The sequence below is a fragment of the Bos taurus genome, chromosome X, assembly GCF_002263795.3.
Source record: "Bos taurus isolate L1 Dominette 01449 registration number 42190680 breed Hereford chromosome X, ARS-UCD2.0, whole genome shotgun sequence".
Lineage (NCBI taxonomy): Eukaryota > Metazoa > Chordata > Mammalia > Artiodactyla > Bovidae > Bos > Bos taurus.
This window is the reverse complement of record NC_037357.1, coordinates 52,029,046-52,044,956: the sequence shown is the minus strand read 5'-3', so window position 1 is coordinate 52,044,956 and position 15,911 is coordinate 52,029,046. Positions and strand designations below refer to the sequence as shown.

Below are 15,911 nucleotides of genomic sequence, written 5' to 3'. Positions count from 1 at the left end.
AAACAACCACAGTAATTGATAAATATATGGGGTTAGATAACTTGAGACTGTGCAAACATTCTGTGGATTTGAAAAAAATATTACTGTGATGTTCTGAGGGTAGCTCTTCATATCCCTCATTTCCTTCTACATTTAATATTTGAAATTATTATGTAAGAAATATACTCTCCCATTTATTTAGTCATACAATTATTTGTTCCTATCAGTGTGACACATGGATTTTTAAGTCTTCAGGGTTATGACACAATACAATCATTTGGGGTTTTTTTGCCCAAATTTTCTAGCCTTGGCAATTGGGAGCTCTTTCAGGTTGGCATACCTTTATCCTTTTTCTGCTTCCTTGCTTTCTGGTACTATGGAATCTTCCAGATTCATCTGGTTTTATCCTTTTCCCAGCCCAATAATCAGCCATTTCTCTGAGAAGTCTTGGTTAATTTTATTGGATAATCATATTTAGTAATTAAGATCTGAGTGCAGGGTATTCTGGTTGCTACTTGGGTGTCATTGCTTCTCAAATTTGTCAGCTGATAGATCAAGGAGATGCATATCAAACTGTATATATACAATCTCTACATTTATTTACCATGTATATCTATAGCTATTTGTATCTCTATAGATACAAATGACATAAAGACACACACAAGTTCATACTAATACATGTGACTGTAATCCAGTACTACACATATCCATTTAGCTTTCTCTCCTCTTATTTTTTATTTTTAATTTCTATCTCTGACAGTGAGAAACCTGGTTCTCCTTTATGCATAATTTATTTAATTATTTAATTAACTCTGCTGCTGCTGCTAAGTCACTTCAGTCGTGTCCGACTCTGTGCAACCCCAGAGACGGCAGCCCACCAGGCTCCCCCGTCCCTGGGACTCTCCAGGCAAGAACACTGGAGTGTTTTTTTTTCCTTCTCCAATGCATGAAAGTGAAAAGTGAAAGTGAAGTCGCTTAGTCGTGTCCGACTCTTAGCGACCCCATGGACTGCAGCCTACCAGGCTCCTCTGTCCATGGGAGTTTCCAGGCAAGAGTACTAGAGTGGGGTGCCATTGCCTTCTCCATAATTAAATCTAGTATATAGTTAAATTAGTTTCACAATTTCTATCATGTACCCTTGTGAGAAACAAATTTCCCCACCAGAACATAGCATTTCTGTATAGTTCTTTTTGTCAGCCATAGAATTTTTGTTGGAGGCCTGGTTACACACTGGATATTAAGAGAAACAACAATCTGATAAAATAGACAGGATATAAGTAATTCAACTAGTAACATTGACAAGGACATAGTACAGCACGGAGACACAAAGCAGAAAAAATTTGGAAAGAAAGAGCAAATTAAAACAAAGATTAGTGTAACTAGCTGTAATTCAGTTGTTATAAGTGACCAAAGGAACCATAACTGATTTAATGAGCCGTCCACAGTACCAGCCCTGTGCACTTAGACATGCATGGCTTAATCTTTGAGACAAGCATATGCTACTGGCAGGATTAACCAGGTAGACAGAAAAAGATAAATGTTTCAATTCTGTTTACAATGCTAATAATTTACCAAATTACTATAAGTCATAATTTGTGTAAGGGGAAGGTTTTCCTTACCCTTGAAAAGACACAGAATTAAGTCAGTAATTTTTCAGACAGAAACCATAAATATTATAAGCATATTCACCAGTTCACACAGTCCTATGTGTCCAATCCCTTCTGTTGACAGGTTATAAAGCCATTAGTTTTCCCATTCTTCAGTTTCTTAGTTCAGGATTATGGTCTGAATATCAGAGACTTGTATTTATCCCAAAAGTCCTTTTTATAAATCTTGCCGAGGAAGTGTTTTTTGCAATGGCATCATAGTGAAGCCGTAACTCTATAATGACAAAAGACTTAAGAAGGCACATTTAAATCTGATTATAATGCAATTGACAAAGTAACTTGGTTACTGCTGGGACATATAACACTTTCAGATAATAGCTAGAAGTATGATTGATAATTTTACCAGGATGTATCAGAATTTTAGGAACTCCATATAATCTCTAGAATACCTGTAGCATTTACCATACAATATAACATAAGAAGACTTATTACTCATTTGACAACACTTCACATGTAATCTAACATACCAAGTGAACTTAACTAATTTAGTATCTCTCTCTGGGGTGTTTCAGGGGGCCCTTTGAAGCATCCCAAAGTTAGCTAAAGGTCAAAGGAACTTCCTTATAATTTGACTTGGGAACTTTTATCAAAAAATACCAAAAAGCTTTTAAACACAACAGGATCATAGGTCACTGTGAAACAATACTTATTTAACTAAAGTCACAAAATGATTAAAAGAAAAAAATATGGGTCACCTGAGGGCACAGAAGCTCATATAATCTGTTATCAAAAAGGAGCACTTCTAACAGATCAAATTCTAGTCTTGTGTTAACTTACTTATCAAAATCCATTTACTTAGTTAACTTCAATCTAAATTTTATTAATCCTGACCATGCATAAAACTTTCTCAGTAAAATGTAGTTCTATTCCTTATACCTTCCTAACCAAAAACACATACTGAAATATTATTTTCAGTAGCCCTAATTATATATTTAATTTAGAATCCCTGACTCTTGAAAACCTTAGTTTCTAGTGAAAACCAAGAGGCAAGTAATAGTTACTAAAATCCAGAGACACTATTTTAGATGATTTTTAAAACATAATTATTCTTATAGAGTTTACCAGAAGCTCTTATTTTGTTTATATTTACTTTAAAGTTTCAACATATCAAGTTATTTTTCTTGCTGACAAATTTGCAACAGATAGAACAAGATTTCATTTAATTTGTATTAAATCTAAATGCAGTTAAAGTATTATACTTAATGTTGATGACTTTGAAGACAGATCTATATTAATTGGATCAATAAATTTAAATGTTAATGCCAGGTATTAATTTAATATTGAACATTTCCCAGTTCAAGTGAAACTGAAACTCATTTAGCTTAATTTTTCTTTTACTTAGAATTGTTTGGTTTGTAAGCACTTACGTTTCTTTAAGCCAGCTGAACAGAGCTCATCCACAAATCAACCTTAACAATGTTATCCAAAGACAGAGACACATGCAAACACAGAAGCAAACAGAGAGACTTCATAGTTCTCATTTCACAATTTCAGCCCTGAGTCAGGTACAGAAATGTAAAACCCATCAGTTTACAAAAGTGGTTGGATTAAAGTTAGGTTTCTGAAGATGGAACAAATCAAGCTCACTTGTCTGGATGGCCAAATATTTACAGAAACACAGTTGGAATTTCTATTTACCCTTAACAAATTAATTTCTAAATTACTTTACCATCTTTTCAAATTTTGCATTTTAAAAGTATGGCAAAGATGAGGGTTCCTGAGAAGATCAGATAGGACATTTGCATCTCCATGATATAGGGAAGTTTCTCCTAGAATAACTTTGTTTCCTCTATGTTTAATACTTACAAGCCTCTTCAAATAAATAGGGAAGGTTTTGGGAGTGATGTCTATTAGAAAGTCAATCAACTTGTTCCCCACTCTCGGTTACCCAGGACGCCTGTGGGGAAATTAGAATTGGACACCTCAAGTCCATCCAAGGCCTTAGATGGTAATGCTAAGCCAGGGCCCTGTGCTCTGGGGGTGAACATAGAAACTTCTATTTGATTTTCATGGGTAGGGGAAATAGGAGGTGGTGAAAGGAGTGAATATGTTGGTGGTATGGTGAGGGGCAGTTGGAAAAACTGCCAGTGCAGCCTTTTCAGCCAGTGGGAAAACTGGATAGGTTAGAGGGGGTTTTAAGTTTTGAAATAATATGTCTCCACTCTCATTTCCTCTCTCTTCTCCTTGTAGAACAGGTTCTCCCTTGGGTTTCCCTTCAGACTGCTATACCATAAGGGGGCAACCCTCTGATTTCTTCTCCTCCTGATGAAATAGCATAAAAATATCTACCTGTAGAATCTCCTCTCTTTTGCAAAACAATTCTAACTGCAAGATCATATAATACTTGGGTGACCCATTCAGGGACCATCACTCTTTGGATCTTAACATATCTCATACATGTCCCATATATTTGGGATAGGTGAAATATTTCCCATTTTTATAAGTTTAATAATACCAAAACACAAAAAAATACAAATTCTAATACAAAAGTCTCAAACAAATTCTAGCATCAATGCACACAAAACTAAAACAAAACCAATGAACTAGTTCCCAACTAACTGGTTCTAAATCAGATAGAGTCCAACAATAATTTCCCTCTTCAACAAGGTACCCCAATCAAACTGACTTGTCCCATAAAGGAAAAGCCCAAATTGAGGGGGGAATATGTTCCCAGTGTGCACACTGGAGGAACTTATTCTACAAAATCAAGTTGGTCAGCTCTCAGAAGTTTGTCAGTTCCTTGCTTCAACTGCCCAGTGCTGGGGCAGCCAGTGCCACTTCAGGGAATTTTGAAGGGAAGATCCTCAGGACAAATGGTCCCAGCAGCTGCTAGGGTCTTGCCCCAATATTCCCTGATCAGGGCTAGCTAGCCTCAAGCAGCAAAGCTCCCAGCTGGCTCAGCCGCCCTTGTTCCCAAGTCCAGGCTCGCTCTGCTCACCACCTCATGACAGACCAATAATTTGGGAGACAAGGTGTTTAGGCAAGGAATAATGACTTTATTTGGAAAGCAAGCAGACCAAGGTAGATGATACACATCAAGGTAGGTGATTTGTCTGCTAGTAGCTAGCAAACTTTGAGAAACACTATATATCCAATGTTAGAATTATTTAGCAAAGGATTATGGTATAACCCCTCTCTTGCTGTGTTCCTTTTGGATTGGCAAGTTTCAGTTGCTGAAGAATGAAATTACATGCTCAAGGCGTTGTATTCAGTCAGGGACAGAACTGGGTCAAGAATTGAGGCGTTCTGACTCAGTAATTAGTGTATTGATTTTTAAAGCTTTTATTATGTGTTATAGGTACCCAAATGAGTAAGATAAAATCTTTATTTTGAAAAGGGAAAGTCTAGTAGGCTAATTATAATGCCTGAAAAATGCATTAATTAAGATTTTGCAGGGATTTCCCTGGTGGTCCAGCAGTAAAGAATCTGCTTGCCAATGAAGGGGACATGGATTCAATCCCTGGTCTGGGAAGATCCCAGATACCACAGAGCAACTAAGCCTGTGAGCCACAACTACTGAGCTTGTGCACCTAGAGCCTGTGCCCTGCAACAAGAGAAGCCACCATAATGAGAAGCTCATGCACCACACTAGAGAGAAGCCCCCACTCTCCGCAACTAGAAAAAGTCTGTGTGCAGTAACAAAGACCCGTATAGTAAAAAATAAATAGATAAAAAAGAAAGATTTTGCAAAGCATTTTTCCACATTTCATGTCAGCATTTATAAAACTATAATGTGAGAAGTCGGAGAAGGCAATGGCACTCCACTCCAGTACTCTTGCCTGGAAAATCCCATGGACAGAGGAGCCCGGTGGGCTGCAGTCCATGGGATCGCTAAGAGTCGGACACGACTGAACGACTTCACTTTCACTTTTCCCTTTCATGCATTGGAGAAGGAAATGGCAACCCACTCCAGTGTTCTTGCTTGGAAAATCCCAGGAACAGGGGAGCCTGGTGGGCTGCCATCTATGGGGTCGCACAGAGTCGGACATGACTGAAGCGACTTAGCAGCAGCAGCAGCAATGTGAGAAGTCACGTCCAACTCTGTATGACCCCGAGGACTATGCAGGCCGTGGAATTCCCCAGGCTATCATTAATACTGGAGTGGGTAGCCATTCCTTTCTCCAGGGGATATTCCCAAACCAGGGATCAAACCCAGGTCTCCTGTATTGTAAGAGGATTCTTTACCGACTGAGCCACCAGGGAAGCCCAAGAATACTGGAGTGGGTAGCCTATCTCTTCTCCAGTGGATCTTCCTGACACAGGAATCAAACCAGGGTCTCCTGCACTGCAGGCAGATTCTTTACCAGCTAAGTGAGAATTTGAAGATGTTCAAGCTGGATTTAGAAATTGCAGAAGAACCAGACATCAAATTGCCAATATCTGTTGGATCATAGAAAAAGCAAGAGAATTCCAGAAAAACATCTACTTCTGCTTCATTGACTATGCTAAAGCCTTTGACTGTGTGGATCACAACAAACTGTGGAAAATTGTTCAAGAGATGGGAATACCAGAACACCTGACCTGCCTCTTGAGAAACCTGTATGCAAGTCAAGAAGCAACAGTTAGAACTGGACATGGAACAATGAACTGGTTCCAAATTGAGGAAGGAGTAAGTCAAGACTGTATATTGTCACCCTGCTTATTTAACTTATATGCAGAGTACATCATGAGAAATGCCAAGCTGGATGAAGCACAAGCTGGATTCAAGATTGCTGGGAGAAATATCCATAACTTCAGATATGCAGATGGCACCACCCTTATGGCAGAAAGTAAAGAGGAACTAAAGAGCCTCTTGATGAAAGTGAAAGAGGAGAGTGAAAAAGCTGGCTTAAAACTCAACATCAAAAAAACCAAAGATCATGGCATCTGGTCCCATCACTTCATGGCAAATAGATGGGGAAACAATGGAAAGCATGACAGACTTTATTTTCTTTGGCTCCAAAATCACTGCAGATGGTGATTGCAGCCATGAAATTAAAAGACACTTGGTCCTTGAAAGAAAAGCTATGACCAACCTAGACAGCATATTAAAAAGCAGAGACATTACTTTGCCAGCAAAGATCCTTAAAGTCAAAGCTATGGTTTTTCCAGTAGTCATGTATGGATATGAGAGCTGGACCATAAAGAAGGCTGAGTGCTGAAAAATTGATGCTTCTTCAATTTTGAACTATGTTGTTGGAGAAGACTCTTGAGAGTCCCTTGGACTGCAGGGACATCAAACCAGTCAATCCTAAAGCAAATCAGTCCTAAATATTCATTGGAAGGACTGATGCTGAAGCTGAAGCTCTGATATTTTGGCTACCTGAGGCGAAGAACTGACTCATGACCCTGATGCTAGGAAAGACTGAAGGCATTAGGAGAAGGGGACAACAGAGGATGAAATGGTTGGATGGCATCACCGACTCAATAGATAGGAGTTTGAGCAAGCTCTGGGAGTTGGTGCTGGACAGGGAAGCCTGGTGTGCTTCAGTCCATGGGGTTGCGAAGTCGGACATGACTGAGTGAATGAACTGAACTGAATGTGAGAAGAGGGACTTTCTCCTTAGTTCAGTAGGGAACATGAGTGCGTGTACATGCTTAGTTGCTTCAGTTGTGTCTGACTCTTTGCAACCCTATGGACTTTAGCCCACCAGGCTCCTTTGTCCATGTGAATTCTCTAGGCGAGAATACTGTAGTGGGTTGTCATGCCCTCGTCCAGGGGATCTTCCCAACCCAGGGATCAAACCCATGTATCATATGTCTTCTGCACTGGCAGGTGGATTATTTACCAGGGGAAGGCAATGGCATCCCACTCCAGTACTCTTGCCTGGAAAATCCCATGGATGGAGGAGCCTGATAGACTGCAGTCCATGGGGTCGCTAAGAGTTGGACACGACTGAGCGACTTCCCTTTCACTTTTCACTTTCATGCATTGGAGAAGGAAATGGCAACCCACTCCAGTGTTCTTGCCTGGAGAATCCCAGGGATGGGGGAGCGTGGTGGGCTGCCGTCTCTGGGGTCACACAGAGTCGGACACGACTGAAATGACTTAGCAGCAGCAGCAGCACCATCTAGGAAGCCAGTAGGGAACATAGTGGGGTGTAACTCACTAGGGACTCTAGAGAAATCAAAGAAGCTGTGTTACCTTGAAGAGTTCACTGCACCAGCAGCAGTGGGGCACTTAAGAGAATACAGGACCCATGAGAAGAGGTAGAGTGTGCTTCAGGCACAGCATTACCCAGGGAAGAGTGGCACCCACCTCTCAGCTGTCTGAATTTATTTATGGACACACTTGAGACTTCACCCAGCCCTCTCTCAAACATCTGATGGAGTTCTGGTCTTGATAGTGCAGGGGAGAGCATAGGAGCCAGCCCAACACAGCTTACACAGTCAGTGTATCATCTGATCTTTTCCATAGCCCTGGAAGGCAAGTTTTATCCCCAAATCACAGATCACAGGACTGTTTTCTACAGCAGTGAATCTGTAATAACTGCCAAGTTGATTCTTCCAGCTTCAAGTCCCAGAGATATTGTGTTTCACACATCATTTCACATTCTGACAACAGGTATTTTAAGTGTATCCCCTACTTTCATAAACTCACTAAGCAGTTATTTTGATTGCTTTGTATGTACTTTACTATTTTTAAAATCTTTTATTAATTATTTTATGACAAAAAGTAATCTGTGTTCTTTAGTGGGGAAAGTACAGATGAAAAGATAATCTCCTCTACTGCCATAACCCAGAGAATCTGCAGTCTGTGGGGGAATCCTCTGTCTTCCTGTCCGTTTTTCTTTTTGCCTTCCGGGGCACATAATCTTCAGCAGGGCGCTTTTCGGCAGCGTGAGACTGGCTCTCTGGCTTTGCCTGGGATTCCGGCTTGCCCTCCCTGAGTGGATTTCCCTCAGCTTCGGACTTGCCCTGCTTTTCTTGCTTCCCCTCACCTGCTGGTTGTCTCTCATTGTCTGGTTTCCTCTCATTCTGGACCTCTGGTTCCTGTTCTGACCTCTTCTCCACTTCTAGCTTTTCTTTCTCATTTGACTCTCCTTCATTTTCAGGCTGTACTTCATCTTCTGGCTTTCCTTCATTGTCTAAGTTTCCTTCATTTTCTGGCTTTCCTTCATTTTCTATGTAGACCTTCTCCATGTTGAGATTTGCCCTCCTTTTCCTGTTAGGAGACAAAATGGAGACAAAGTAGACAGGATTTAGGTGGTGAAATACAGGTCCTGATAAATAGTTGCCTCTATGATTTAGGATCTTTATCAGCCTATCCCAACTTTCAGGTGCACTCCCGCCCATATATTTTCTCCTTTCTTTCCCTGTGTCTGCAAGGTTGGCACACATGTTTATATGAGCCTGCCTTGCAGACACTTCTGTAAGTACTTCTCCCTAAATTTAAGTGGGCTATGCTGACAAGTCCATAAGAGCAGATGTGTCCCTAAACTTTGCTCTGGTCTTGACTATGCCCATAACAGTTTTAACCTGGTGGTCCCAACTTAGACTGACCTGCAAGAATTCTGTCCAGTTTCTTTTTCCTCTTGTCTACAGTTGTAAGACTTCTAGAACTGCAGATACAACTGAACAGTGGCCGGTTCTCAGATTTCAGAGATACTATGATATCTTCAAGGGCTTCATAGATATCATGTCTACCAACTCTCACTTCCTTGTTCTCCCCTCTGTCCTCACCAACGATAAAACACCATGCTCCCTTAGGGTCCTGACAAAGGCCATGTATTCTGAGACTGGAATAGGGAGTCTTGGAGGAGGGGTGGCAGATAGTGGCCTCCCCAACTTCTCTCAAGCTTTAGTGACTCCTGCTTCCAGGGCTTCTGGGGCAGTTGCCCTCTCCCACTGACCTGCACTGATACTTCAGGTCTTTCCTTTCCTTGTCTGGGTTGGTGCCTACAGCCACAGACCTGAAGATCTATAGAGAGACAGGAGACAGATGATGAATGAGGGATTGAGAAGTGAATGACTGGCAAGGGGATACTGATTCTTTTCCCTTGCATGCATGCTCAGTTGCTTCAGTCATGTCCGACTCTTTGTGACCCTATGGACTGTAGCCCACCAGGCTCTTCTGCCCATGGGATTTCTCAGACAAGAGTACTGGAGTGGGTTATCATGTCCTCCTCCAGGGGATCTTCCCAACCAAGCATTGCAGGTAGATTCTTTACCACTGAGCCACTGGGGAAACTGATTCTTTTCCCACTGCTTGTCAAAACTTTCCCAGCTCCTGCCATCCCCTTGCCCTTCCCCCTGCTTCACTGTTCCCCTTCTACAGTCCCTCCCTAACAGCCTCCGGTTTTCTTTTTGCCATGAGAAATGGCAGAGAAAGATTTTTTCCAAAGTATTTCTGTTTCCCAATCTTCCTTCCAAATTTCTATCTCACTTTTTCTTGTGAGGTTCAGGGCATTAATGTTCAGAAGACAAAGCGAGCTGTGCTCAGGTCTTTGCCCTCCAAACCCCCACCCCTGGACACCCAGATAGAATGAACCCCTCACTCATTCTGAAAAATGGTGATGGTAGAGTCATGGAGCTGGGAAGAAATGTCCAGAACATTCCTGCCATGCCTTCCCTCTCCACATACACAGAAAGACCACATTTTTCTGCAATGCAAGAGATAAATTATTTCCAAACTCAGTTAAAATTTTGGTCCATGTTACCTCCTCTTGACCCTTCCTAGTTCAGAAGCCTCTCCTGCCCTATAGGGAGCTGCTTTCCAGACTGAACCTCTGTCCCCTTCCTCTTTAGCACCTCTCCCCCTCCCCTCACCCTTATTCCCCTCTCCCTCCTTTCCAAAATGGATCAAATATGAAGAAGAACAGGCTCAGACCCTTTGCAAAGGGGTCTGCCTCCCCATTCTGGGTTCCCAGGCTTTGTCCTCTTCCCTCCATCCTGGAAGGATCAGACCATTTCCTCTCCATCTCCCTCCCCTGGCCTTCTCCCTCCTCAAATGTCCCTGATACACTGCCTCCTAGGAGATCCCAACTGGTACCCATTCTCATCTTCTGGCCCTTCTCTATCTCCTCCCACCGAGTCCTCTGTCTCTTGCACCAAATGGATAAACATCAGGGAAGGGATAGAGAGAATCCAGTCCTGAACCTGCTCTGGTCTTTGCCTTTTGCCACCCCCACCCTAGGGGTCCATAAACAGCAGTGATTTTTGTGACCATTCCAGGGAGATGCTTCCTTCTCAAATTTCTTGCTCCCATAAAGTGAAAGTCACTCAGTCACCCACCAGGCTCCTCTCTATGGGCTTCTCCAGGCAAGAATATTGGAGTGGGTAGCCATTCCCTTCTCCAGGGGATCTTCTCAACCCATGTCTCCTGCATTAAAGGCAGAATCTTTACCATCTGAACCACCAGGGAACCCTAAGAATACTGGAGTGGGTAGCCTGTCCCTTCTCCAGAGGAGCTTCCTAACCCAGGAATTGAACCAGGGTCTCCTGCATTGCAGGCAGATTCTTTACCAGCTGAGCTACCAGGGACGCCTTGCTGCCATAAGCCAGTACTTAACTAGGGAATAAGTGATACCTGGACCTCTCCCCCAACACTCACACAGTTTTCTGCACCAAAATGAATAGGGGTGGGAGAATGAATAGGGGTGCATCTGGAAAGCAGACTGGATCCTGCGTAGCCTCTGTTTCCGTTACTATCCCTACCTCAAGTCTCCCCCTCCCCTGCTCTGGCTGGTACCAACTTGTGACCTGTGGGGCTATTGGGCAGTTGTCTCCTCTGACCTTCAGTCTGAAATCTATCTTCCTCCACGGAAATAGGGAACTGATACCTGGAGGAGAGGGACTTCTGCAGGCGTCAGCTCTGGATCACAGGAAGGAGTGTCACCAGTGGGCTCGGGTGCCTAGTTCTCCTCCCTCCTGCAATAGGTGCGTCAGAAGTCAGCCCATTTCCTCCCTTCACTTGCCCCCTCCCAGCTCACCCTCCTTCAGTCCCCTTCCCTCACTGCCTGAGGCCCTGTCCATCATTTTGGTCATGACTAATCCCAGAGGTCAAATGGGGCCCCTGCTCCTGTGGTTTGTATTTATGCTGCCTTATCAGCCGACATATCTTCTCCCAGGGCTACTGGCCCCACTGGTACATTTCTGAGGAATTTCTTTCTCTCCTTTGATCTCAAAATGCCTGTCCCCTCCTACTTCTCTACTCTGACCCTGGTTGTCACTCCTTCTGTCTTCACATAATAAGTACAGGGTGGATTGGCAGGTAGGGAAGCAGGTAGTTGAAACAGCGATTTTCTTCTAAATAATTTTTTTTCAGTTTTATTTAATGTATTCCTCACAGCATGAGTTACTCTTATAAGTTAAATAAAGCTCTTTTCATTTGTGTAAAAGAACATGTTGAAGATAGAGGAAAAAAACAAGACCCCGAATTCTGAGAGCAAGTTAAGTTTCTAATATTAATTTTTACTATATAGAAAGTGGATTCGATTGGCTACATATAAAATAATTTTTTTTAGTTTTCATACATGTCATATTCTACTGAAAAATCCATGTATTTAATATTCCCAAACAATAGCTGAGTGCTAAGTGCACTTGCTGGTATGTGATGCTTAACACAATATCAGTCTTGAAAATCTGGCCTAAGGCTATTTCATTCAGAGGTTTAATCAGCTTAAAGGCAGCTGAGCATTTGAGGAGTGCCGAACATGATCTGATCTTCCCTGCCCTACCTGACTGTTGCTTACTCCAAAAATATACATGGAGAGGTGACCAAGATGATGACTTCAATAAATGCTTTTGGTTCCTCCCCTCCCTCCCCCAAATTCCCACAGAGATTACTCAATTCCAGCAGAGATGGGAATGCTGTTCTGACAATTGGAGACCAAAACAGATCCCTTCTAGACCCCTGCAGCAGACGGTTTCCATAAAGCCTATAGAAGTGATTGTTGTGGGGAAAGCCTCCATACCTGCTTGTTGTCTGCCATTATTCCCAGTGCCCAAGTGGAAATTTCCTTGATTCTGTCTATCTGCTGCCTACCACCTAGCTAGGGAGATGCAGCCTGCTGGGTCTTTCAGCTCTATTATCTTTACCTCCAGGGCATCTTGGAGGAGCCTAGCCAACCAGCAGAGTTGGTGCCTGCCAGTTCACACCTGCCCTGGCGTCCTCTCAGCCAGATATAGACCAGTGTCAGAATTCTAAGGAATTCTGACAAGCCAACCATACTGATTGACTGGACCAGGTGTTTTCAACTGAGGGAGTCTGTGAACCACCTGAAATAATAGGCAAGGTTACACATGTTTAAAAGGTAGTAAAGCATGTAGACTTATGAAAAGAAGATCTATATCCTAGGAACCTCAGAAATCCTGAGACATGAGCTGGTTGACATCATGAAGAAGCAGGAGCTATGAGGTCGAGAAAAGGCAGAGGAGAAGCAGCTACTTGGGAATGAGACCAGAAGAGACAAATAGCAGCAGATCTATGTTAAAGGAGAGCACTTACTCCTTGGGTTCAGGCATTCTTAACTAAAGAAACCCCTGGAATAATGTTCAAAATGATGTGCGTCTATGTGTGTGTGTGTGGGGGGTGGGGGGCGGGTAGGATATTACTGGGTGTGTACATTTGACTACTGCTGCTAAGTTGCTTCAGTCGTGTCCGACTCTGTGCGACCCCATAGACGGCAGCCCACCAGGCTCCCCCGTCCCTGGGATTCTCCAGGCAAGAACACTGGAGTGGGTTGCCATTTCCTTCCCCAAGGCATGAAAGTGAAAAGTGAAAGTGAAGTCGCTCAGTCGTGTCCGCTCCTAGCGACCCCATGGACTGCAGCCTACCAGGCTCCTCCATCCATGGGATTTTCCAGGCAAGAGTACTGGAGTGTGGTGCCATTGCCTTCTCCACATTTGACTAGGATAGTATCTGTTACTTTCTTCAAATGCTCAAATGGGGTAATGTAAAAAATGAAGGAAGGTCAATTGACCTAGAAAATATATTTTCACATGCATCTTTTTTCAAATAGGACTATTTCTTAGGAAAAATTAACATTAATGGTTAACCATTTTAATGTGTAAAACTCAGTGTCATACAGTACACTCATGATATTGTGAATCTATCACCTCTATCTAGTTCCAAAACATTGTCATCAATTCCATACCCATTAAACAGTCACTCCCAATTCTCCCTTTCCCCTAGTCCCTAGCAACAACTAATCTACCTCCTGCTTCTATGGAATATTTTATATAAATGGAATCATGCAATGTGTGACCTCTTATGTCTGACTTCTTTCACTTAGCATAATGTTTTCAAGGTTCATCCACATTGCAGCATGTACAGTATTTCATTTCTCTTTATGGCTGAAAATACTTCATTTTATGTCTATATCATATTTTGTTTATCCATTCAAACATTGATGGATATCTTGGTTGTTTCTACCTTTTGACAACTGTGACTAGTGCTGCATTAAACATTTAGGTATGTTTTTTATGTGGATGTATGTTTTTATTTCTTTTGAGTATATGCCTAGGAATAGAGTTGCTAGGTCATATGGTAATTCTATGTTTCTATGTCTAACTATTTGAGGAACTGCCAAACTGTTTTCCATAGTGGCTGCAATATTCTGCACTCCTACCAGCAATGTATGAGGGTTACAATTTCTCCACATTCTCCAAAACAATTGTTAATTTCCATTTTTTATTTTTATAATCCTAGTTGGTGAGAAGTAGCTTTGATTTGCATTTTCCTAATGACTGATGATATTGAGCATCCTTTCATGTGCTCATTGAATATTTACATATCTTCTTTAGAGAAATATCTATTTAAGTCCTTTGCTTATTTTTAATTGGGTTGTCTTTGTTGTTGAATTGCAGAAAGTTATGACCAACCTAGATAGCATATTCAAAAGCAGAGACATTACTTTGCCGACAAAGGTTCGTCTAGTCAAGGCTATGGTTTTTCCTGTGGTCATGTATGGATGTGAGAGTTGGACTGTGAAGAAGGCTGAGCGCCAAAGAATTGATGCTTTTGAACTGTGGTGTTGGAGAAGACTCTTGAGAGTCCCTTGGACTGCAAGGAGATCCAACCAGTCCATTCTGAAGGAGATCAGCCCTGGGATTTCTTTGGAAGGAATGATGCTAAAGCTGAAACTCCAGTACTTTGGCCACCTCATGCGAAGAGTTGACTCACTGGAAAAGACTCTGATGCTGGGAGGGATTGGGGGCAGGAGGAGAAGGGGACGACAGAGGATGAGATGGCTGGATGGCATCGCTGACTCGATGGACGTGAGTTTGTGTGAACTCCAGGAGTTGATAATGGACAGGGAGGCCTGGCGTGCTGCAATTCATGGAGTTGCAAAGAGTCAGACACGACTGAGCAACTGATCTGATCTGATCTGATCTTCATATATTCTGAATTGTCTTCACTTTTTGATAGTGTTCTTTGATTCACTAAAGTGTTAAATTTTTATGAAGTCCAATTTATGTTTTTCTTTTGTTGTTCATGCTTTTAATGTCATATCTAAGAATCTATTGCCAAATCCAAGGACATGAAGATTTATCACATTGTTTTCTTCTAAGAGTTTTAAAGTTTTGGCTCATGTATTTGGGTCTTTGGTTCATTTTGAGTTAATTTTTTATGGTTTGAGTTAATTTTTATATATGAATTCATAAGATTCAAAGATTCTTTTGATGGTAGGGCATAATACACTGTCACTTGAATGGATCAAAAGGCATTTTTACAAAAAAAAAAAAAAATTGCAATTTACTCCTTGATGTCTTGACTTCTGTTTTAAACTTGATTATTTGGGATATTTGAGTAGCCCAAATAGTAGAGGATATTTGCAGAGAGTAGGAAATAAGTTGCCCTAAATAGCATAGAAAACATTTTATTGTGAGAATTAAAAGAAGGAAAACAAATAGAAGAATAAAGAGTCTTTGTAGACCAACCATAACCAAATTCCTTATTTATATGGCATTAGCCAAGAAAACAGATATGAAGTTTTCAAGGTCTCTAACAATATTTTTGGTAGACTTGAAAAGTGTTATAAGTATAATTATATATTTTTATGACAAAAATATCTTGGTGACAAGTCCAGTAGTTATATTGTTGGAGGGTATAAACTGATAGTTTAGTAAAATACATGGAAAAGGTTACTAGTATTTATAGCTAAGGAGAAGAGGTAGTTGTGTCCATGGTCAGAGACATAAAACAGGAGATAGTGATAGAAAGTTGGAGTTGGGGAGTAGGATAAGATGCTAAGAAGTGGGAGGTCCTCTTTCTAGGTAGTTGAGGAGTGTTCTAGGAGGTAGTTGCTTCCTGAGGAAAGCAATAATCTCCGTTAATTTTTA

General features: G+C 41.6%; 1 protein-coding gene across 1 annotated transcript; it reads right to left on the bottom strand.

Annotated features, from left to right (window-relative positions):
• Positions 1-8,283: 8,283 nt before the first annotated feature.
• On the bottom strand, positions 8,284-8,768 carry LOC104970008 (transcription elongation factor A protein-like 5). Its single transcript, XM_015461573.2, has one exon. The coding sequence runs from the start codon at positions 8,766-8,768 to the stop codon at positions 8,352-8,354; it is 417 nt and encodes a 138-aa protein (XP_015317059.1). The 3' UTR covers positions 8,284-8,351.
• Positions 8,769-15,911: the final 7,143 nt, after the last annotated feature.

What these genes read in the sequence shown, in the direction of transcription:
- LOC104970008 (XM_015461573.2), bottom strand. Translation starts at nt 8,768, where the DNA reads ATGGAGAAGGTCTACATAGAAAATGAAGGAAAGCCAGAAAATGAAGGA.